The sequence below is a fragment of the Caretta caretta genome, chromosome 3, assembly GCF_965140235.1.
Source record: "Caretta caretta isolate rCarCar2 chromosome 3, rCarCar1.hap1, whole genome shotgun sequence".
In the NCBI taxonomy this organism is placed as follows: domain Eukaryota; kingdom Metazoa; phylum Chordata; order Testudines; family Cheloniidae; genus Caretta; species Caretta caretta.
The window spans coordinates 2,615,720-2,641,281 of record NC_134208.1 but is presented as its reverse complement, the minus strand read 5'-3'; the positions used below and the strand labels follow the sequence as shown (position 1 = coordinate 2,641,281).

The window sequence follows — 25,562 nt, the reverse complement described above, 5'->3', positions numbered from 1 at the left end:
AATAGTAACTCCACTACAGTGCTACAGCGTTTTTAAAGAAACTACAACAATGTAACCATTTTTTACTCCAAAGAGAGTGGATTTATGGAACACTCTACATTTATAGTTTCAGTACTTGCAACCTTAGTGTTATCAGTTTCTAAGGGAAACACTCAAGTCAGGAAACTCAGCCAGAGTTAAAGTTCTTATGCATCCCTAGTTCTTCCTCCTTTTTACATATGTATATGGTATTCTTTAATTTACACAATCACACACTTTTTTCTTTGAGAACTTGCTCATGTCCATTTCATATTTGGTGTGTGCTTGCCACATGCACCGGTGCCGGAAGTTTTTCCCTCAACAGTATCTGTAGGGGACCGGCTCTGGTGCCCTCTGGAGCGGTGCACACATGCCACGGTATAAGGGGTGTCACCGGTTCCCCCCACCTTCAGTTCCTTCTTTCTGCCAGTGACTGTGCTGGAGCATCTGCTGCTTCGGCTATCGTTGTCTCATTCTCTGTTCGTACAAACTCTGTAGAACTTGTAGTATAGTTGTAAATAGTTGTTGTTACAGCTAGTTACCCTTAGTAGTAGTTCTTGAAGTTCTCGTAGTCCCGAATGGGACTCAGCCGGGGGACAGGGCATACCCTGGTCCCCAGGCTTTAAGCCCTGCAATTGCTGCAAACAGCCTGTGCCCATCAGTGATCCACGTACCAGCTGCCTAAGGTGCTTAGGCGAGTGGAACATAAGCAACAAGTGTTGTATCTGCAAGTCCTTCAAACTAGGATGAAGAAGAAGAAGCACGATACCATCTTAAAGCACTCCTAACGGAATCGTTACTCCGGTACCGGAGCAGCAGTCCAACTCCGCACCAAGCACCGTGGCCTCCGTGCGCAATGCTCCGCCGTCACCGTACATGAGCCGGCACCAGTCTCCCTCCACAGCTCCGGTCAGGAAGCCAAAAAAGACCAAGGAGAAGATCTCCTACCTCCTGCAAGGGAAAGGAGAGGGCTGGGAGTGAGCCAAGACTCGGGTCGGGCAGCTCAACGCCTCCTTCGGGAAGTCAGGCCCCAGCTCAAGTCGAGCGGTGCAGCCCATCCCATACTTAACCTGCGACTCCAGATAGGGGTGGAGGCCCTGGCCAGCTTCAGGTGCCGTTGAAGCCCTTCAAGCAGCTCAGGAGATCCTGATGCTCCCGGTGCCACCCACACTGGCTCCAGTGGTACCCTAGTCTCCAGGAAAACCCGCATTGGGACCTATGCACGTGTCCCCGACTCAGTGGCACCGTTCTCCATCAAGAGGGGCGTCCTGCCATTGCTTGCCCACCCGAAGCTGTCACTCCTCAGGACTAGAGAGGCGGAGCCCTCTTTGGTCCCTGCACCGGGGGTACCAATCGAGGGACTCGAGGCTTCCTCTCTGGTGGATTGGCGCAGACCCTCTGAGGCACATGCCACCTGGCAAGAACACTGGGACTGGCCCTGACCATCTCCGATGGCTCGGGACAGATCAGAGGTCCGAGACCGCCAATCACCGGGCCGTCATTGCCCATCTCCAAGAAGGAGATCACCCTACTCGAAAAGATCCAACAAAAAACTGGATACAATTAACTTAGGCTTGAATAAAGACTGGGAGTGGATGTGTCATTACACAAAGTAAAACTATTTCCCCATGTTTATTTCAACCCCCCCCCCGCCCCATTCCTCACACGTTCTTGTCAACTGCTGGAAATGGCCCACCTTGATTATCACTACAAAAGGTTCTCCCCGCCCCCGCACTCTCCTGCTGGTAATAGCTCACCTTACCTGATCACTCTTGTTACAGTCTATATGGTAACATGCATTGTTTAATGTTCTCTGTGTATATAAAATCTCCCCACTGTATTTTCCACTACATGCATCTGATGAAGTGAGCTGCAGCTCACAAAAGCTTATGTTCCAATAAATTTGTTAGTCTCTAAGGTGCCACAATTACTCCTTTTCTCTATGTTGTAGTATCCCAACATGAGGGGATTTGATATGGAGGGAAGCATTATTGAAAGTAGCAAAATCATATGGTGTTCCAGGTAAGATAGTTGGAATTATAAAAGCTGTGTAAAAAGACTCTTGCAGTGCTGTCAGAATTGGTGGGAAGTTAAACAATTGTTTCAAGTCAAAGTTTGGTATAAGACAAAGTGGCATGGAATAGCCATCACTTTTCATCCTGTTCTTAAACTGGACACTAATACATTAGGCAAGTTGGATGGCATAACATTGGATGATCTATATTTAAGATTCTTAGTGTATATAGATGACACATAACTGACAGATGTGTTTAAATTTATGATGATACTCTTTGCTACCGTGGAAAATTCCTGTAGTCAACTTGGACTTACAATAAATGCCAAGAAGACAAAATAGTTACATCTTGGAAAAGGGATAATAGATGAGGTTTTGAAGTGTAGCCTCTGTGAAGTCACAGAACAAGTAGAATCTTGTGTACTTAAGAAGCTTGATAAGTGCTGATGGAGATGAGGTTAAAAGGAGATGTGCCTTAGCTGCAAGTGCTACACAAAAATTAATGAAATTATGGACTGATAAAAACATTAAATTTGGTACCAAGGTGAAAATTTATCAAACCAGTGTGTTAACTATTATTCTGTAATCTGGAAGCAGCTGTATTAAGGGAAACAGACATCAGAAGGCTGGACACAGTAGAGATAAGCTCTTCAAAAAAAAATGAAGAGTATGATCGGGGGGTCACTGCAGAAGACAAACATGATAGGATGCCAAAGAAAACAATGTAAGCACAACCAAGGTCAGTTTGACCTGGAGGCCGACCACTGACTAGATAGTAGGACATCGAATGCAGGGATGTGACCAGGCTGGATTTAATGGAGGAACAAGCCATTGACAGGAATGAATGGCAATGTTGTACTGCACCTCATGTCTGCAAAGACGTTCTGGGTTGAGAGAAATGTAAAATAGTTTGCCAGTATATCGAAGTCCCTAGGGGATTTCTTGGAGTTACTGACTTTTATCCCTTTTTGGATTATTAAAAATCTCTGCTTGTGGGAGAGAAGTTTTTGTTCAGGGAGTGGACTTGGTGGGATGTGGTGTGAATGTAATTCTAATGGCTCTTTGAAGATGTCAGTATGGATCTCATTATAGGGGTGTGTGTCCTTCAGGAATGTCCATGGGGGTTGTGCATGTGCCCTTTGCTGCCTTGAGGTTCTGTACAAGGGCGTAAAGGGCTGAAGGTTCCCACAGTTCCCTCTTACTGCCTGTGGCAGCAAGGCAGAACCTGGTGAGTCTAATCCACTAGCTCTTGGCTATAGCTAAATCTTCTGATAAATCCTCTAAATATCTTTAGAACTCTTCGAATTACATTGATTTTTCAACCACTTTGACTTTGACCCATCTGGACAGAGTACTAATAGATGACCTTCCCCCACAAACTTCTTTGGACAAGGCTCCTGAAAGTGGTGGACTGAACCTTCAGGCTTTGGGCCCTGTGCATGCTATGATAGACTAATAGCCTTAAAAATAGATACAATGGGTGCCTCTTATGTCCAGGAGAATAGCACTTACTGAGCAGATGCTCAGTGTGCCTGAAATTCTCCACTATGATGCTGGAGTTGCAAGATGTGAGGCTGAAATGCCACCTTCTGGAACAAATCATGAATATCTCATCATCCTTGGATCCTAAGGATGAGCTCCAAGATCCTGCTAGTGGCCAAGTCAGCTTAATCCAAACCCCATATAGCAGACAAGCAACACCGAAGACCAGCTGAGAGAAGATGGCACCTGGAAAGGACTTGGCATTGAAGATGACCCCAACATCAATCAGCTGGCAATCCAGTCACTCTCCAACTTTGAGTTACACATTTGTGGGTGCCAGCTGTCACCTAGCAGGTCCAACAGGAGCCTGTCTGAAAGCTATTCAGAGGATTGAAAAGATGTCTTTACAGGTTGAGATAGATGGCTTATACATTGCTGCAAAGTCTGTGGCCACCATGATGACAATCTGATGAAGTGAGCTGTGGCTCACGAAAGCTCATGCTCAAATAAATTGGTTAGTCTCTAAGGTGCCACAAGTACTCCTTTTCTTTCAATGTGCAAAGTGTTGTCTTCAAGCATCAGGTTTCCTGAGAGAGGTACAGGCCATGATTGAGGACTTAGCTATATGGTGCTCTACACTTGCTGAAGGACTCAAAGGCCACCCTTTATCCTCTGGGGATTTACACTGTTCCTTCAAGCTGTACCATCCTCAACCCCAGTTGAAGCCACTGAGACCATCCTACCATCACAGGCAGCCTGAAATACCAAGCCAAGAAAAGACTGAGGTAAAATAGAGGTTCCCATGTTTGGCATGGACGCTGAGGAGCCAGAGGTGCAATCTGTGCCGGCAGGGACTTTTGCACAGCAGGACACTCCTTCTCCCCAGTCCTTGATGGCGTCCAGGTTATGGTGATTTATCTCTGGAAGATTTGCATTCAGTCCTTATCAGAGGACACTGAGCTCTGTCTGAAGCCTCTATTTTTCTGTTTGGAGTGACCCTTCTTTGCGCCAGACTGACACCGGTTGCATGCGTAGTCCCAGCAGGCACTACTGTTAAAGAAATTCTGCCCTTACGTGCACAAGGCTCGTGCAAACCTACAGTGGAATCCACACTGACTTACATCTTGAAGAACCATAGTTACTTCAGGGTAAGTAACCATAATGTATAGTGGACAAGTTCTATCGAAGTGGGAAGGGTTTGCAGTATTTCCTGACGAGTGGTCAGACTTCATTTAGATTAAATCTCAGGAAAAACTTCCTAACTGTAAGAACAGTCAGAAAATGGAACAGACTGCTTTGGGAGTGTGATGGGGTGACTCACCCTGAAGGGTTTAAAGCAGGCCAGATGGGCCAATGAGCCCACTAGGCAGCTGATTATGGAGGCTCAGCTGCGCAGGAATAGGCAGGGCATATAAAGATGAGGAGCTGAAAGGAAATGAGGCTGCTGGGAAAAGGAAGACACTCCCAGGAGAAAGGGAGGAGTGAGTGGAGGCTGCAAACCTCAGTCACTCCCTGGGAAGAGGGAGGAGGCCTTAGGGAATTGGTAGGCCTAGGAAGAAAAGGGGAAACTGTAGTAGGAAGCAGCCCAGGGATAGAGCAGTGACGTCAGAAAGAGAAAGTGCAGACTGCTGATTGAGCGTCCCTGGGCTGGCCCAGGTTTCCTTACCAGCCACTGGGTGAGTGGCACTGAGGCAGTGAGTGGGAAGACTGCCTAAGACTGTTGAGCTAAACCTCCCTTGGAAGGGAGGGAACACAGACTGTGACATGGCCAGAGGGCTCAGCCACAAAGAGGCTGCGAGAGGGGCCACAGGTGGACAGCGGAGACAGTGACAGTGTGCAAATTGCGAATGGGGGGTATGAGCCTTGAGCTAATCCCCAGAGCACCAGAAGGAGGCGCCAGTCCAGCAGTGAGTGGTGCGCCCTGTGACAGGGAGGTCAGGGAAGCTTTTTTTACTGGAAGTTTTCAAAAGGAGGTTGGATAGCCATCTGTCTTGGGTGGTTTAGACTCAATAAATCCTGCATCTTGACAGAGGGTTAGACTTGATGACCCTTGCGGTCCCTTCTAACCCTATGATTCATAGTTCTTCGAGTGCTGTCCCTGTTGGTACTCCACTTCAGGTGTTGGTACATCCTGGCACCATCGGTTGGAGATTTATGATAGCAGTCTCTGTGTGGGCTGTGCATGCGCCATAAGCATCTCGCGGTGCCGTTGGTGCTGGGCCTAGCGTGCGCATAACCCGAGCCCTCCAGTTCCTTCTCAGTTGTCCTCGGCTGAAGATGGAGCTCAGGGGCAGTGCTCATTACTCTCACCAAACCTTTAAAAAAACATATCAGTTTAAATAGTTAGCCTTTTAAAAGTTATAGCTAGTGTTGGTGATAGTTTTAAGGAAAAAAAAAAGTTTGCTTTCTCAGTTTACCCTCTCCACACCAGGGTCGGTTAACTGTCAGAGATGCCTGGCTCCCCAGGCTTTATGCGATGCGGCTCTTGCTACGAAGCAATGTCCGTTTCAGACAGACACTGTTTGTGTGTCTGATGTCTTGGGGAAACACATATCCCACAGAATGCGCTCACTGCAGTAATCTGAAAGCGAGACCCAGTGTAACTGAGATCTCCACTTGAAAATGATACTGTGACAAAGTGGGAATGTTCTTATGTTTTCTCTGAATACTGTGTGGGTGCCTCAGTTTCCCCTATGCAGTTAAGTATCCAGGTGGTGGGATAAGGGTGTGTGATTGTGGCAGAGCCCTAGGGGGCCAGCGTGATGGTGTCTGCACAAAGAATGGCCGACACCCTGTCTCCTGGCAACTGATGGCCTGGGCCCCTCCTCTGCAAAGGTGCCAACTGAAGGTGTTGGAGAACAAAGAGATCAGGTGGCCTCCTGGCCCGGGAAAGAGACAAAGGAGAGGAGGGGCTGGAGAGTTTCAGTTTGGAGCTGGCCGGGGAAATGGAGGGGGGCTCAGATTGGGCTCTGGCCTCCCTGCCCCTCAAGACGGACCTAACTGAGGGGTCCTGTTCTCTGTACCTACAAGCTCTGTTTTAGACCATGTTCCTGTTGTCTAATAAACCTTCTGTTTTACTGGCTGGCTGAGAGTGACGTCTGACTGCGGAATTGGGGTGCAGGACCCCCTTGCTTCCCCAGGAGCCCTGCCTGTGCAGACTTGCTGTGGAAAGTGCACTGTGTGGATGGGGATGCTGAATGCTCCAAGGTCAGTCCCAGGAAGGTCGAAGTTGTGTAAGCTTCTTGCCCTGGGGAGAGGCGGCTTCCCCAGATTCCTGACTGGCTTTGTATGGAGTAGTTCCAGAGCATCGCTCGGTGACTCCATGACAGATACATGCCTTCCTCTAAAAGACTGAGGAAGAGGGTGCAGACGTTTCTGCAAAGAAAATGTATGCATAACTTTGAATACAAAAATGACACATGCATACATACCAGAAAATGTATGTGTGGGTATCCTGTTCCAACAGGAACCCCCATCAATAGTAATCACGACGAATGCCTTGTTGATAGGCTAGGGAACCCATATGCACCTGCGCATGGTTCAAGGCAAATGATCTCCTGCAGAGACTCAGTTTCTCATCAATCTCCTAGAACTATGCGCGGTCCGCAATGCCTGCAGACACTTCCTACCGCACATGAAGAATGAATCCATTCGCATCGTAACCAACAACATTGCCTGCATGCTTTACATTAATTGACAAAGGGGTGCTTGATCTCACTCACTATGCACCGAAGCCATGAAACTCTGGAACTGGTGCATGCACCGCAGCATAAACATTTCGGCCTCCTGCCTTCTGGGCTCTCAGAACGCAATGGCCGACACGCTAAGCAGGTACTTCTTTTGAGAGCACGAATGGGAAATGAATGGGAGAGTTTTGCTCTCCATTTTTTGCCGGTGGGACACTCCCCTCATCGACTTGTTTACATCCTCAATGAACAGCAAATGTGCTATGTTGCACTCGAGAGCGGGGATGGGGCTCCGGTCACTGGGGGACGCCTTTCTCATCACATGAGATTCACAACTCATGTACGCTTTCCCACCAATTCCAATTATATCACATGTGATACACCAGATACGAGTAGACCAAAGGCCAAGGTTATCCTCATAGTCCCGACATGGTCCAGATAAGCGTGGTACCCTTACCTGATGCGCATGGTGATATGCGCCTCTCAAGCTCTCCCTCGTTGTCCGGACCTGCTGTCTCAGAACAATGGTCACACTCTTCACCCAAATCCAGAGAAACTCCATCTACAGTTGTGGCTCCTACATGGTTCCATCATGGCGAACTAACCTGTTCGGAACAAGTTAAACACATATTACTAAATACAGGTCCACACAAAATACTTACCTTCAAAAATGGAAGAGATTCTCCTCCTGGTGTTAAGAAAAACACTTGATGGCCTCCACAGCACCACTACCATTAGTGTTAGAATACCTGCTGGAGCTGAAAGGCTCGGATTTAGCAACGAGCTCAAAGTTCCTCTCACAACTATTACTGCATTCCATCATGAGATTGACGGGAACTTGATCTTTGCACACTCAATTACTAAAAACTTCCTCATGGGTCTCCAGAACGTTCACCCAGAAGTTTGCCAACCTACCCCAGCCTGTGATCTCAATCAGGTGTTGAAATGCCACACTGGACTACCATTTGAACCCTTAGTCACCTGTTCCCTGCTGCATTTATCCATGAAAGTGGTATTTCTGGTCACCATTACTTCCGCCAGATGGGTGAGTGAGATCAGGGCGCTCATGGCCGATCCTCCCTACACAATATTCTTCAAAGACAAGGTCCCGCTACACCCAATCCAAAAATTTATACCAAAGGTAACATCATCCTTTCATATGAACCAACCAATCCATTTTCCTATATTCTATCCCAGGCTTCACAAGACTCCAACAGAGACCGTCTTGCACACATTGGACAACAGACAAGCATTAGCATTTTACCTGGAAAGGACCAAACCTTTCCAGGAATCTCCTAGACTTTTCATTTCTACTACCAAGTGTTCGAGAGGCTGTGCAATGTCTACTCAGAGATTGTCTAAATGGATCTCCGCGTTCATTCAACAGTGCTATCGTATTCAGAACACGAATCCTCCTATGCACATCGGAGCGCATTCCACACGACCTGTTTCTACCTCGATAGCGTTCCTTAACAATGTTCTGATATTAGAGATTTTTAGGGTGGCCACTTGGGCCTCTGTCCACACGTTCACTGAGCACTATGCAATCACTCAAGACTCCAGGGCTGACTCCATAGTTGGTCTAACCATACTTACCTATATGACCCAAATGAATCCGAAGTCCCTCCTGCCTTCCCGGGGCACTGTTCTACAGTCACCTGAAGGTGAGCACCCACAGGGATAGCACTCAAAGAAGAGGAGATGGTTACTCACCTTGTGCAGTAACTGAGGTTCTTCGAGATATGTCCCCTAGTGAGTACACCTGTACCCACCTTCTTCCCCCGTACTTTGGAGTTCGCTGCTCGGACTCTGCGGTAGAGAAGGAACTGGAGGGCTCGGGTCATATTCCTGCTAGACACGGCACCAACTTGCACTACAGTGCACGTGTGACCAGCTTAGACACTGCTACCATAAGTGCCCGGTGCCAGGATGCACCGACACCTCAAGTAGAGCACCCACAGGGACACCCATCAGTAACACCCTCAGTTACCTCACAAAGTAAGTAATCTTCTCTTGTCAAATTAAGCTTGTTTTGTAGCTGAATGCCCTTAGGCTTTGTCCTTGTTTTCCACAAACTGCATTCCTACTGAGATTTGTGCTAAACTAGTGAAGTGCAACTGCATTGGTGGTCCATAGTTTGAAATGTAATCTCCAGTGTAACTGGGATCTCTTCCATCTAGAAGAGGGGAAATTTTCAGTACCTATGGTTAAACCTTCCTCATACTGTTGAGATATAGTTAGAAGTCTTAATGGGATAAAAAACAGGCAGAAATCTACTAAAACTAAAAACCAAAACCCATCATAGCTGTCAAAAGAAACAGTACTCTGGTTCTCCCTCCTCATTACTGCCTGTTTCACATTCAAATTTTGTGTTCTGTCATAAGCTAGACCTTTTCATCTTTTTGTGCAATGCCTAGCACAAGGGGTCTCCAATTCTGCCCAAATATAAATTATTATTTTATTTTATTATATACTTGCATCTATCACAACTTCTTAAAGGTTTATAATATTGCAAATAAGTAGGTTCTGTTCTCAACTTTTAGGGTTGTCACTTGTATCTAGACATTTCTTAAATAGAAGCAACCTCTGTTTTGGTGGTGGTGGTTTGGCCTTCCTGAGAAGGTGGGCTTTATGTCAAGTACTGAAGACAAACTAGAATCTGTTCTGATCTCCCTTAGCATGGTGAGTTACAACCTAAGACCCAGCACCAAAAATGCTTTTTCTCTAGTTCACAGTAGTCTCATCCTGGTTATTTATATTTACTGTGTCCTGATGAGTGTGGTGTTCTTATAATGTTCTGGATAGTGAAGCAGTTTGAGGCATTTCACTTCGCTCATTAGTCTCATCTTCACTGGGGTGACTTTAAAAGTGTCAACTGTTGGAGGTCCTAAATATTAAAAGAGAGGGACCTGCGACAAAACAGTTGTCTTCTTCCAAATGAAGATGAGGTAAATGCAGGTATTTTAAGAAGTCTGTGAATAGAAGTATTTAGTTCAGTTCATTGGCAGATTTAAGTTCTGAGATCACATGAACCGCCAGAACTAGAATTGGATGCTGTATCACTGTAGCTTAGAATCCTACTTCTCTGATGGGAAGTATGAATGTTTGTAGCCTTTGTGATTCACATGCTGTCTTATCTGAAACTTCTCCTGCTTCAGACCTACGTAAGACCTGTCCAGGTCTTCAGCATAATTTATAAATCCTCTCTTTTACCTAATCCATGTTTGGGAGAAGTGTGAGGGCATACGGTTTTTGAAATGTTAAAAGTTGTTGCAGTAGAGATGGGATTAGTGGCCAGAGTACTCAGACTACAGAGTGGCTCACTAGATGTGACCCTTCAAATACACAGTACTATAGCTGGGATCTCAGAGAGTGAGACTATAGGTACTGGAGAAAAGACATTGGGTCCAAGATACCATGGTTCCTGGGTAGACTGCCCTTCTGAAACTGTTTTCCAGTCTACAGAGTTCCCTCCTTCCAAATGGCAGGTCTATGCCTCCACTCCTCTTTGGGGTGGGATCTCACAATCCAACTGCTATCTGGGTTTGTGAGTTACACCTCCCCGATTCCAACTATTACCTCCTAGCAGATCCAACTGAGCTTGGACCCTGCCAAAATTCTCTTTTGGGAGCTTGTGGACAGTAACAATATGTAGTGATACAGAAGCAGTTTCTTCAAAACAAAGAGCTGGCCCCTTTAAGGGGAATCTGGACCCATAAGACATACATCCAAAGCAGACTGTGAAGAGCTACAAAGGGGTCTCACAAAATGGGTGACTGGGCAGCAAAATGGCAGATGAAATTCAGTGTTGATAAATGCAAAGTAATGTAGACTGGAAAACATAATCCCAACTATACGTATAAAATGATGGGGTTTGAATTAGCCGTTACCACTCAAGAAAGAGATCTTGGAGTCGTGGTTAGTTCTCCGAAAACATCCACTCAATGTGCAGCGGCAATCAAAAAAGCTAACCAAATGTTGGGAATCATTAAGAAGGGGATAGATAATAAGACCGAAAATATTGTATTGCCTCTATATAAATCCATGGTATGCTGACATCTTGAATACGGCATGCAGATGTACCTTTGGTATGACCATTCTTATGTGCTTATGTTCCATACTTGTGATGAGCTAATTCAAGGACAGTGAGTCCGTCTAGGCTGTTAACTGAATGATGAGCACCTGGTCAGATAAGACCATAATGCCTGAGTTGCAGGGAGGTGCTTCTGGAGAAGGAAGCTCCATTAAAAGAGAGGAGCTCCAAGCAGCAGCAGGATGATTGCTACCTGTTAGCCTCTCCAAGACTACAGGCTAGGACTGAAATCCCCTCATCCCAAGAAGGAGGGCTGGGAAGACACCTGAACTTAAAGGGGAGATGTTTTTAGGAGAAGCTGTTTGAACTAAATAATTTGGACCCCAGGAGAAGGGAATATTATTTAAAGACTCTGGGTTTGTGTGATGTGTACCCCATATTAAAAAAACAGAGTAAGAGGACCAAAAAAAAATGCCACTGTCGTTAAACAACAAAGTAAAAGAAGCATTTTGAGGTGTCCTTTAAAAAGTGGAAGTTAAATCCTAATGAGGAAAATAAAAAGGAGCATAAACTCTGGCAAATGAAGTGTAAAAATATAATTAGGAAGGCCAAAAAAGAATCTGAAGAATAACTAGCCAAAGACTCAAAGTATCAGCAGTTTTTTCCTCCTCTGAAGCAACTGGTATTGGCCACTGTTGGAAGACAGGACACTGGGCTAGATGGACCTTTGGTCTGACCCAGTATGGCTGTTCTTACGTTTTTATTCTTGAAGCCTGAGGGCTGTGTGCCTGTAGAGGCATGCAAAGCCCCAAGGGAGCGTTGTTTGGGGCGGCCACCATTTACAGGACTACTGAGGAATGCAGTACCTGCAGCACTACAGTAGGTCAGCAGGAGGCACTACAGGGCAAACATTCGTAGAGCTTAGACAAGTAGATTTAAAAATAACAAAAACTACTCTTTGCATTCCCCCCAAGCCTCTAAATAGACTTGTCTTAGCCTTGGCCTCCCTACTCCTTCTGGGCGAGGGCATCGGAGCCTTCCAAAAAGTGAGGGGTCCTCTGAGGCCCTGCTCCCTCTTGGCTCTGACACCCCTCCCATTCCTCCCAAGGGCCTGCTCCCGCCCCTCCTCTTCCCCTGAACGCCCTGCCCCTGGCCAAGATGAAAGCTGGAGCAGGGCAGGGGAGCCTGTTGTTCCCCCGACGGCTTGGGGGGGCAAAAGTAGCCCCCTGCCCATGTCCCCACCCCCCTCCAGGTCCTCCACCCAGGGCAGTGGAGGGACCTACGCTCCTGACAGTTGGAGTAGTTGCATGTGCCCTATGTGTCCTTGTGCTTGCAGTTGACGGCATAAAGGGTGGGGCTGCTATGACTCCCTCGCGGTTCCTTCTCACGGCCTGTGGTGAGAATCAGAGCTCCCTGTGTCTCTTGGAGATATAGTTTCTTTCTAGCTAGCTATTGTGGTTAAATTCTTATTGTAAATAGTTCATTAGTGTTAGCTTAGCGGTACTTTATCCCTTAGAAGGATCTCTTATTTTAATGCCTTCCTGGAGTTTGCACTGCTGTAAATATGCAGAAGTCTCCAGGCTTTAAACAGCAGGACTCCTGCAGAGATATGTTGCCTTCTAACAATGGGCGTTGAGTTTGTTTGTTTGGGCCACGGACAAATGTTCAATATGTAGGTCCTTATCTTAACTAAGAAATCCAGAGAACTCCTGTTGGAAAGGTGATTCAGGCCTACTCTGACCCTGTTTACTGCTTCTTGATAGAGCTTGAGTACTTCTCTACAAAAAGTGCTCCTTTAGTTGCATCTCAAAAGAGCATTCAAAGCTCATGGTGAAAATGAGATGCTGTTTTGCTTCTCCAGGACCTTCTTCAAAGGTCCGTAAGAGATCACTGGAAAAAGACTGAGTTAGATCTGAGACGGGCTCCTAGTCTTTGCACAAGGACGAACATCACAGATACTTCTGCAGCACTGAATTGAGACCAGAGCACAAGAAATGCTATCCTCTGGTGCTGTCAAGTTTGGTAGTGACACCCGTGGTGCTGTTGAGACTGGTACCTACTTTGTTAGTGATTTTCTGTTCAATATCTGTGGAGGTGCTTCCATCTATTTCGGTGCTTTCCATGCCACAGGTGTTCATTGCAGTCAAGGACCAGCTGTACCCATTGCTCCTGGACTCGTCACTTCTCCAGACCCAGAGAAGCTGGGTCTATTGCTGCAGTGCCAACAATGATGCCAACCTCAGTGCTGGCTCCTGCACTGGTGCTGACCATAGTACTGCTGCATACTTCTCTGGGGGCCTCACACCCTAACTGGGCCTTCTTTGATACCTACTCTAGTACTGCACTTCTGGTCCAGGAGGACTGCTATATTTCTTCGGACTCTGAATCTGGTGAGTAGGGTTCCCCAGACCGATCCCTTCAGATCTTGATGGTCATCTTGGCCACCTTTTGAGCGACATTCTTCTTGAACACATGCCTATGACACGAAAGGCACGTGTCTACAGATTTGCCTTCCATGGGGCACCCCAATACAGTACTTTAGTCTCCACAGTATGCACCCTGCTTATATTCGATCCACTGATGTGTTCATCATCACACAAGGTTGGTATCTGCCACCCATCCCAGTCCCAAGCCTCCTTCACCTGTGCCTGTTCCTGTCACAAAAGAAACCCTGCGTCCTCCTGTACTGAGCCAGGTGTCTTGCCTGGATCCATCAGAGAAGGAAGAAATGGAGGATATTTTTGAACCTCCCACTCACATCTCTTCATCCTCACCAGTTTAAGCAATTGCTCCAGAAATGTCTTCCTCCATTACAGAGGATTACAAGACTTTCCAGGAGCTGATGAGAGCAGCGTCAACCCTGGGAGTTTAAGTGAAAGTTGTGCAAACCTATTTGCGTAAGTTCCTGGATACTCTCCAGACTGTAGTTCTGAAGTGCTCTTGGATCCAGACAAAATATTCTGGTAAACCCCAGCTTCTCTGCTACCTTAAACAGGGGTTCAAACAGTTTTTTTTTATATAGCCGGTGCTGGGTTTCCTGGTTGTGTCTGTGGCCAATGAGGAAACTAAACAATGCCAGGCCAAATCAGTGCCTAAGGACAAAGCTTAAAAAAAAAAAAAGACTGGACTTGTTTGGAAGAAAGTCTTACTCTACAGACAGTCTATAAATGTGACTATCCAATTAACAGGCACTGTTATAAAAATATTTTTTTATTAATAGGTATTCCCTAGGCAAATTTGAAGAAAAATTGCTTGAAGAGTACAGATATTAATTCAAGGCCATTGTGGCAGAAGGATGATTGACAGCAAAAACCTCCATGCACGCTGCTGTAGACTCTGCAGATACAACTTCCTGGTCTATTGCTAACTGGATTTCTATGCAGCTATCATCGTTGCTCCAGGTCTCAGGGATACTTAAGGAATTGCAGACAACAATAAAGACCTTGCCTTTTCAGAGTTGTAGCCTGTTTGCAGAAAAACCTGAAGTTGCCATGAAAACTCTGAAAAACTCCAAGGCTATTCTCTGCCTCATAGGATTTTATACTCCAGTTTCAAAGAAGTGATATTTTAAGTCCTTTACCCTCCTAAGGAAACAGATGCTTTCAGGAGTTGTAGTAACTATGTTTGGGTTCCATTGTATTAAATTAATGGCTTATGTATTATTTTGACTGTGATTGTATGTAACCTCTCTAGGGGGAGGTGAATGCAAATTTCCCACCTCAGTTATGCGAAAACCCAGCCTTTTGCAAAAGCTTATACAAAAACCCAGAAGCTACTCCCTGAGGAGACTACCATTGTCTGCTCATTACCTGTTCCCAGAATCTGAAGATCAAAGGTCCAAGGTCTCTAAGGGAAAGACTGAAGTAGTCATGGTTGGGCTGGTTCTGAGCCAAAGGTGATATGACCTTGTAAGCACAGAAAGACCTTTTGGTGGGATTTGAAGAACTGACTACTGCCAGACCCCTTGTTGCAGTTCAGGAGTGATCTCTGGAAAGCTTATGAGCATGTGTGTAGGTTATTTTTTTTAATGTTTTCTCTGTAATGCTTTCACCTTAAGAATAAATGTACTTGCTTATAAAGGCTGTGTGCTAACATAACTGCTGGCAATTATCTTGTCCATGGCTTAAGGAGAGAAAGAAAAGTGTGGACGCTGGCCTGTTCCCAGCATGGGCAGGGAACTGGGCTGCTGGAAAAAATCTTGGTCAGGCTAGGAAGAGATGTGGGTCCCTTCCCAAGAGAAGTGATAGCTCAGAAGCTGGGAGCCTAGAGTATGAGTGCCCTTTGTGGGCCACAGAGGGGGAATACAGGTGCAATTGCCATGAACTGTGACAGCACGTGGCTTCTTTGGGATTTCCTAGATCCTTCCCCTCCCTTTGGGGATTGCCATCCCTTTTCCTCAGTACGTGGAACTCCATAATGAGAAACAAATTGATTCTGGGTACTGTGGAGATAGATTACGCTCTGGAATTCCAGTCATTGCCTTACCTCCACCAACCTTACTGATCCATATTCAGGGATCCCTCTCATGAGACTGCATTACTTCAGGTGGTATTGTTTCCTCCCATAGAAGAGGTACCGCCCCACCCCCTCTACAACATGGGAAAGCAGTTCTACTCCTAATACTTCCTCATTCCCAAGCAGAGAGGTGATCTGAGGTCTGTCCTGGATTTGAGAAAGTTGAATACCTTCATCGAAAAGATAAAGTTCAGGATTGTCTCCCTGCTTTCTATCATTCCTTCCCTGAAGAATTGTACGTTGCCTTCACTTTGTAGGATGCTTATTTCCATGTGACAATTCATCTGAGCTACAGGAAACACCTGAGATTTGTAATGTGAGTCATTTACAACCAGTAGACCCTTACTCCCTTTTGTCCTGTCTTCTGCCCCATTGGTATTTACCAAATGTTAGGTCGGTAGCCGCCACTGCCAAAGACATTCAGGGATCCAGCTTTTTCCTTACCTGGAACATTGGCTCATCCGCAGTCAATGCAGAGATCAGGCTTAGAACAATATTCTTCAAATCCAGTCATTGTTCGTACAGTTGGGAGTGAAAATAAATGCAGAAAAATTAACATTGATACTAGTTCAAAGGATCGAATTTGTGCGAGCTGTCTTTGATTTCACCACAGCGATGGCATACTTACCTTGAGACCACTTTCTGACTAGATTTCTTCATAAGTTTATGATAAAAGCTGAGCCAATATTGTCAGTTTGCTTCTACCTACATCTTTTGGGATGTATGGCACTGTGATTTACATGACTCAACATGGAAGACTTTACCTCAGTTGCTGCTACTAATCAGGCATCAGCTGGGCATATTGATCGATGTACCTGCATGAGTGCTCTTCTCCCTTGATTGGTGGATGAACCTGGATAAGCTCTCCAATCTTCTTTTCTGCTCCAGCACCAACGATGACCTTCATAATGGATTCCTTGATTAAGGGGTGTGATGTTCATGCAGGTGAGATACAAACTGAGGCTCTCTGGAAGCCACAAGAAGCTTCCCTCTGCATAAACATTTTGGAGTTGAGCCATACTTTGGGCATGCAAGACATTCCTTCTTTCTATCAAAGGTTTCACATTGCAGGTATTAACAGATAACACAATTGCTGTTTTACCTGAACAAGCGGGGTGGAGCCAGATCAGTTCAGTGTGACAGTAATTGATCTGGAATTTCTGCATCTGCAACATCATCACATCGAGGATGTCTCACCTACCAGGTGTGAGGAACACTCTAGCAGATTGCCTGAGCAGAAACTTAACTCACTGTCACAAGTAGCCTCTCAAAAAGGCAAATGATATGTTTCATGGGTGGGGATTCACCCTCCATGGGCCTTTTCATGATGAGCCTAAACAAGAAATGCATGCGGTTCTGTTGAGTCTAAGTCCAGGTTTGCTTACAGATGCATTTCTCCTGGACAGAGGTATTTCCATATGTTTTTCCTCCAGTTTCATTAATTTCCAAAGTTTTACAGGAACTGAAGCAAGACCATAACACAATTATCCTGATGTTGCCTCAGCCAAACTGGGGCTTCTGGGACACTGATCTCCAGGGACCCTCCATTCAACCCCCAGGAATGCTTCTTTTGATCAAGGATCTGCAGTCTCAAGATCGGAGCAGAGTTCTGCATTGCGACCCACACACTACACCTCCTGCTGTGGATTGTCATTGGTTAAACTGCTTGGAAAGATTGTGCTATCAGCAAGTCCAGAATATCCTGATCAGCAGAAGACAAAAATCTATGAGATCGACCTACCTCACTAAATCAAAAAGTTTCTGTGCCTGGGCTGTGACCTATCAGCTCTCTTCTACTCAGGCTTAAGTTTATGATGTTTTCAAATAGGATGGACTAAGAGTCCTGAGTTTTTGAGTTCCATTAGCCTCCATATCAGTTATCCACCCACTGATACAGGATACCTTGGTTTTTTCACATTCCATGGTAGTCATGTTTCTCAAAGAGCTTATCAGAGTTTATCCACTTATTTGGGATCTAGTTCCGCATTGGATCTCAACGTTCTCCTCTTGTGGCTTATCGGCCCCCCTTTTGAGCCAATGGCTTCCTGTTCTCTCTTCCACCTATTGGCGAAAATAGTGATTCTTTGATGGTGATAATATCTGCCTGGAGAGTTTGAGTTGCAGGCTCTTATGGCGGATCCACCTGACATGATTCTCCACAAGTCTCTTTGAGGCTGCATTCCAAGTGTGTTGAAAATCATTTTGGATTTTCACTAAAACCAATCTATCAGCTTGCCAATTTTTCCTCCTGAAACAACATTCACACAGTGATGAGGAGAGGCTTTATTCTCTGGATGTTTGTAGAGCTCTGTCCTTTTATATCAGTAGTATGAGACAATTTGGAGCATGACTTATGCAAAAGAATGAAAGGGAAGGCAGCTCTGCTCAACGAATCTCAGTGGATTTCATTTTGTATAAGGACCTGTTACGATTTATCTAACAACTCCCATGATAGTAAAATGCCCATTCTACCAGGTTTCAAGCTACTTACGCTACTTTCTCAGTAAAGTGCCCATCCTGGATGTTTGCAAAGCTGCTTACATGGTCATCAGTACATACCTTTTTGAGACACTGCACTGTTACTCAGGTATCCCAGGTTGGTTGTAGACTTCGGTGAATCAGTTTTATAGTCTTTGTTCCAGTAGACTCCACCACCTGAAATAAGAACTGCTAGTATATAACACTTTTTTTCCTCCTTCAAATGATTCATAGAATCATAGAATATCAGGGTTGGAAGGGACCTCAGGAGGTCATCTAGTCCAACCCCCTGCTCAAAGCACGACCAATCCCCAATTAAATCATCCCAGCCAGGGCTTTGTCAAGCCTGACCTTAAAAACTTCTAAGGAAGGAGATTCCACCACCTCCCTAGGTAACGCATTCCAGTGCTTCACCACCTTCCTAGTGAAGAAGTTTTTCCTAATATCCAACCTAAACCTCCCCCACTGCAACTTGATTGTGCATATCTGTACAGTAACTGTTCTTGAAAATGTGTTGTGCACATATATATTCCACAGCCTCCCTCGTACTCCACTGCTTGAGTTGTGACCAAGCTTCTGGTATGAAGGGGCTGAGGTAGTCCCACCCTTTAAGCTCTCCATTACAAACATGACAGGCGCAGGGCATGTGCACTGCTCCAACAGTGCTGCTACCAAAAATTTCTGGCAGAACCAGAATTTTCTGAAGGAGGGGTCCCAGAGTTCTCTCTCTGTTGCCCTGCTCCTAGTGCTGCATACTCTGTTCCCTTCCCAACCCCCTCTATCCGCACACCCAGCCTTGAGCTCTCTGACGGTTGTCCCCTATGCCCAGTCCTGAGCTATCTCATGCTGCCTTTGCACCAGACCCACACTCTCCCTCTGCACATCCAGCCCTGTATTCTTTTCCCCAACATTGCCCCACACCCAGCTCCAAGCTGTCCTCCTGCACCCATCCCTGCAATCTCCCCATCCCATAGCCAGCCCATGGCTTTTATCCAGAAAGGTGGTCAGGATGGAGAGCTCCACCAGGAGCCAGGCAGTTCTGGGAGATCCAGACTCCATCCTCCTGTCTCCACTTCCCCAGTAGGCACCAAAATCCTGGATCCAATTCTCCCACCCTCCTGGAGACTGGGGGTTGGGGTGCCTGGTGCCCATGGGAGTCAGAAGGACTGCAAATGCGAGAATGGGTGATAAGGCACACAGGGTTGCAATGCCACTTTGAGTTGGCCTGGCCACCTCTCCATTATGCCAGTGGGGAAGGGGCTCTGCTGTTATGACACCTACCTGCGGTCAGGGGCCAATGTGCAGGGGGAGACTTTGTCCCCTGTCCTTCTCCTCATCATTGCACCCGTGCTGACTCAAGTGTACTGGGTGCACATACACCGACAGTGGAATGTGTATATGGACAATCCATCTGAAAGAACAGTTGCTATACAGGTACCAAGTAACCATTTTTTCCAATTGTGCCAGCTTCAGAGACAAAACAAACTAATTAATTTAAAAAATATATATCTATTGCCTCGTATTGTAAAGTCAAATTACTTTAATCTCAAAACTTTCAAAAGTGGCATGAACAAGTAAGTGTTTGTGACAGTAGAAAGTCTCTACTATTAGTCACTTAGGCTTACTTTCATAATATACATATGAATTTGCCAGTTGGAAATAATACAGCTATCCCAAATTTGCATCAGTTTATAATGTGTTTTTTCTTACATTTCTTAAGCATCGCACGTACTAAATTTTTATACCTTGAGGAGTTCACAGTTGAAAAATGGCAAAGGTTTAGATTTGATTAACTAGTGCCAGGCAATCATGTACTAGAGGGAAATATTTTACCATGTGAACTGAATGTTAAAGAAAAAAGGTTGAAAAGTAAATAGGGTTTTTTCATTTTGATTTATAGGGGCTCAGAATTTTGATGTTATCAGACTTTCAACATATCGGACTGCCTGCAAGCTGAGATTTGTGCAGAAAAGATGTAATCGTAAGTCATAACACTTTACACTTCCATAAGCAGCTTGATTACTACATATGTACTTATTTGGGCATATACTATACACGTAAGTTTAAAGAGTAACGATTATATCTTGGCAATTGAGGACACTGTAGTTTAAAACAGATTTTACTTTATTTTAGAAATTAAAAACAGCGATGGAATTATTCATAAAAGATAAGTGAAATTTTAAAAATTAAGGCATGTGCAGTATTTATCTGCAGTTCTTGAAATCTTAGGTAAAATATTAGCTGATTATATAATTCACTTAAGAATATTTACCATACAGTATGATCTAAGAAGTTAAGTTTTGTAGTATTTTAATCAAGTGTTTTCTCAGACAGTTCATTGAGCTCATAGCTCATTAATATAAAGATTAATCCATAGGGTAATGTATGATGATACTTTTTACATTAATTCTTCAAACTATGTTATTTGCATTATATTTCTAATCTATTGTGTTGATCACTACAGAACACAAAGCAGAGTAGATTTATGGATTTACGCACAAATCCTCCCTTTCCTTGGATGACCCTGGATAAGTGGAGCTGGTGTAATTCAGTTGTGGGGAAAGACGGAGCATGACTTTGGGGAACTGTGCAGAAGGTGTGCAATATTGTGTGCTGAGTTGAATGGGGGATGGTGCGCTGAGTTGAATGGGGGATGGTGCACCTGCCATAAGTGCTACTGCAACAGTAGCCAAAGGGATTGTCTGTGTGGTTTGGGAGAAGATTCTTTTCTCTCTTCTCATTCCTTTGGAGAACCCCTTAATCAGGCTGTGTACTGGGGACAATAATTGTCCCTTAAATTATAGAGGTGAGTGAAAAATACTTCCCCTGGGTCAACACAAGATACTGTTTGCTGAATTTTTTTCAAAGCCCTTTATTTTTGGCTTCTACTTGTATAGTTTTTATAACCTATCTTGTTAAAAAGCTTGTGTTTTCAGCTCTCTCTCATAGTTAGTAGAGGATAGCTGTGCTGAAGTGGAGGCTTAAACTGTCCAATATGGGCTCTTTTGCTATGGTTCCATTCCTGATGGCTCAAGGATAAAGTTATGGAAGTTTCCAGATCAGGGTTTCTAATATGGTAGCTAAATATTTCTAAAAAGAAAAAAGTGAAGCTGGGTCTCAGCTTCCCGTTAGTAAATAACGATAAAGCAAAATTTGTATTTAACTAGGAGGCAAGCCAGTGGTGAATATAAAGCTTGTTCTTATAGAGATACTGTTTTCAGATTTGCTTTTATACCATTTTAGAAGCATGATGTATATTCCATTCTTGCAAGTGTGAGGAGGAAAGGCTGAAAATCCTCTAGTTCTGCCTAATTTATTTTGGGGTTGCACACAAAAAATATTGACAGAAAAATACCCATTTACAAGCATAAATTCTGAAAAATGTAAACCAGTATTTGTTTCAGTCCAACCAAAATAGAGCGTGACTTATCTTGGGAAGCAGACAATGGATGATAGGAGAAAAAAAAAGGAAAGGTCAACAGTCATGTGGGATTACATCATTGACAGGGTCAAAAGAACCAAAGGCATGGATTGACAGCCTTACTTAACAATATACAATTAAGTGTCTTTAACTTGGCCTGATCAGTGACTCAACACAGAAATCAGACTGTCATGTGGAAGATGCAAATTCAAGAGTCATTTTGAGCTTTTCACAATGTGGTAAGAGGCTCTAAGAACATCAAAATATGCAACGCCATTTTGTTTTAAGAATTTCTCATGTGACTTATTTAAGGTTGAGCTAAAAAGGGAAATAAGTATTAAGCAATAAATGACACATTTGGAGTATAAAGAAGGCTGAAACTTCTTTTTGGAAGTCTTATTTTTGTTTTTTACATTAGAAATTCAGGTTTTGTCTACCTTGGAATGCTGACAAATTGAAAAACTGTTAAGATTATGACAGTGCAAATACCAAGGAAGTAAAAATCTTGTGAAACTAGTGCCTGGTCTAAACTGAAAGTTGCACCAGTATAACTAAATATACGATATTGCACCAATTTAGGTAAGGCAGTGAAATTTCATCTGTGCATGTTACTTTAAATTGATGTACGACTTGACTAAAACGAAATATACACTCAACTATATTAGTCTGGTCAAAACATTATAACCATCCTATTGTGGAAACAATTACATCAGTATAAAGGTGCTCTATACTGGTATAAAAGTTGTAAAATTCCTGTACAATAGGGGTTGTACCAGTACAGTTATTATGATTACTAAATACAGCACTCCCTAATTGAAATAGTTATACTGGTACAAAATCTGTGTAGACTAGGCTCTAGTGTCCACACATGTGATTGGAGTACAACGTCCTCCACAACTGTGCCAAAGCAGAAGGAACATGTACTTCAGGAAATTTCACAGAAGCTGGATCAGGTGGACATTGAGCTGACTCCAGCCCATTCCAGGAGGGCATCAAGCGCTTCAGGCTCCTGTACAGGAGGGCAAAAGACTAGAACAGTCATAAGAACATAGGAAAGGCCATAGTGGTCAGACCAATGGTCCATTTAGCCCGATGTTCTATCTTCCGATAGTGGCCACTGCCAGATGCTTCAGAGAATGAACAGAAGAGGGCAATTTATCAAATGATCCATCCACTGTCGTCCAGTCCCAGCTTCTGTCAGCTGGAGGTTTAGGGATACCTGGAGTATGGGATTGCGTCCCTGGCCATCTTGACTAATAGCCATCAATGGACCTATCTTCCATGAACTCATCTAATTCTTTTTTGAATGGGGCTATACTTTTGGCCTTCACAACATCCTCTGGCAACGAGTTCCACAGCTGGACTGCACTGTGTGAAGAAGTACTTCCTTACATTTGTTTAAAACCTGCTGCCTGTTAATTTCATTTGGTGACCCCTGGTTTGTGTGTTATTTGAAGGAGTTAAAGAAGACTTCTGTATTCACTTTCTCCACACATTCATAATTTTAGAGACCTCTCTCATATCTTTCCCCCTTAGTCGCCTTTTCTAAGGTGAACAGTCCCAGTCTTTTTGATCTCTCATATGGAAACGGGTCCATACCCCTAATCGCCTTTGTTGTCCTTTTTTTTGTATTTTTTCCATTTCTAATGTATCTTTTTTGTGGGGTGACCAGAACTGCACGCAGTATTCAAGGTGTGGGTTTATATAATGGCATTATGATATTTTCTGTCTTATTGTCTAGCCCTTTCCTAATGGTTCCCAATGTTCTATTAGCTTTTTGACTGCTGCTGCACACTGAGCAGATGTGTTCAGAGAACTATCCATGATGACCCCAAGATCTTTCTTGATTGGTAACAGCTAATTTAGACTCCATCACTTTGTATGTACAGCTGGGATTTTTTTTTCCAATGTGTGTTATTTTGCACTTATCAACATAGAATTTTATCTTCCTTTTTTTCACCCAGTTTTGAGAGATCCCTTTGTAACTCTTTGCAGCCTGCCTCGGCCTTAACTATCTTGAGTAATTTTATATTGTCTGCAAACTTCTGCAGCCTCACTTTTACCCCTTTTTCCAGACCTGTATTGAACAGCATAGGTTCCAGTACAGATCCATGGGGATCCTGCTAATTACCGCTCTACATTCTGAAAACTGACCATTTACTCCTATTCTTTGTTTCCTGTCTTTTAACCAGTTACTTGTCCATGAGAGAACCTTCCCTCTTATCCCATGACTGCTTACTTTTTTTAAGAGCCTTTGGTGGGGGACCTTGTCAAAGGCTTTCTGAAAGTCCAAGTGCACTAGAGCACCTTTGTCCACCTCCTCAAAGAATTCTAATAAATTGGTGAGGCATGATTTCCTTGTACAAAAGCCACGTTTGCTTTTCACCAATGTCATGTTTATTTGTGTGTCTGATAATTCTGTTCTTTACTATAATTTCAACCAGTTTGCCTGGAACAGAAGTTATGTTTACTGGCCTGTAATTGCCACAATCGCCTCTGGACCTTTTTTAAAATGTCTGCATTATATTAGCTATCCAGTCATCTGGTACAGAGACTGATTTAAGTGATAGATTACATACCAGAGTTAATAGTTCTGCAATTTCATATCTGAGTTCCTTCCAAACTCTTGGGTGAATACTGTCTGGTCCTGGTGACTTATTACTGTTTAATTTTTCAGTTTGTTCCAAAACATCCTCTGTTGACACCTCAATCTGGGACAGTTCCTCAAATTTGTCACCTAAAAAGAATGGCTTGGGTATGGAATTCTTCCCCATATCCTCTGCAGTGAAGACAGGTGCAAAGCATTAATTTAGCTTCTCCGCAACAGCACTGTCTTCCTTCAGTGCTCTTTTAGTACTTCCATGGTCCAGTGGCCCTACTGGCTGTTTGGCAGGCTTCCTGCTTCTGATATGCTTAAATAAATTTTGCTGTTTGAAGAACAACTACCTAAGGACACTCATTCTTGTCTGGCCTTCCTACTTATGCTTTCACACTTGACTTGTCAGAGTTTATCCTCCCTTCTATTTTACTCACTAGGATTTGACTTTAAATTTTTAAGGGATGACTCTCTGCTTCTAAACACCTCTTTTACTTTGGTGTTTAGCTATGGTGGCATTTTTTGGTCCTCTTGGAGTTTTTTTTAATTGGGTATACATTTAGTGTGATCTCTATTATGGTGTTTTTAAATAGTCTCCATGCAGTTTGCAGGCATTTCACCCTTCTGACTGTTCTTTTTAATATCTGTTTAACTGGCTTCCACATTTCTGTGTAGTTTCACTTTGTGAAGTTCTAGGGTACTATGGTGAGTTTCTTTGGCATTTTCCCCCCACAAGGATGTTAAATTTAATTACATTATGGTCACTTTTATTGAGTGATTCAGCTATAGTCACTTCTTGGACCAGATTGTGTGCTCCATTTAGGACTAAATTAAAACTTGCCTCTCCCCTTTTGTGTTCCAGGACAAGCTGCCCCAAAAAGCAGTCATTTAATGTGTCTAGAAATTTTATGTCTGCATCCCTTTCTGAAGTGACATGTTCCCAGTCAGTATGGGGATAGTTGAAATCCCCCATTATTATTATTATTAGGTTTTCTGTTTTTTGTAGCCTCTTTAATCTCCCTGAGTATTTCACAGTCACTATCACCATCCTGATTAGGGGGTCAGTCATATATCCCTACTGCTAAACTGTTATTGTTCAAACATGGTATGTCTATATAGAGATGCCATGCAACAGTTTGATTCATTTAAGATTTTTACTTTATTTGACTCTGCTTTCTTTCACATGTAGTGCCACTTCCCCACCAGTATGACCTATTTTGTCATTCCTGTATATATTTATACCCGGTATTACCCCATTCCATTGATTATCTTCATTCCACCACGTTTCCATGATGCCTGTTATATCAATATCCTCATTT

The 25,562-nt window shown here is 44.0% G+C and overlaps 1 protein-coding gene across 18 annotated transcripts in view; it reads left to right on the top strand.

The window, feature by feature from the left end:
- DTNB (dystrobrevin beta) overlaps positions 1 to 25,562 on the top strand; it is a 380,746-nt gene that overhangs the window by 20,440 nt on the left and 334,744 nt on the right. For 16 of the 18 annotated variants that reach the window (XR_007356069.2, XR_007356070.2, XR_007356076.2 and 13 more), the window contains one exon: positions 20,127 to 20,207. The exons of 1 other annotated variant lie outside the window; for it this stretch is intronic. Coding sequence is in view for 4 of the 17 variants with exons in the window: in XM_048846097.2 (XP_048702054.2) it covers positions 20,127 to 20,207 (81 nt within the window). In the remaining 13 variants the exon portion in view is untranslated. Of the gene's footprint in view, positions 1 to 20,126; positions 20,208 to 20,690; positions 20,823 to 25,562 lie in introns of those variants that run through there. One more of the 18 variants, XR_012667513.1, reaches the window with a different exon arrangement.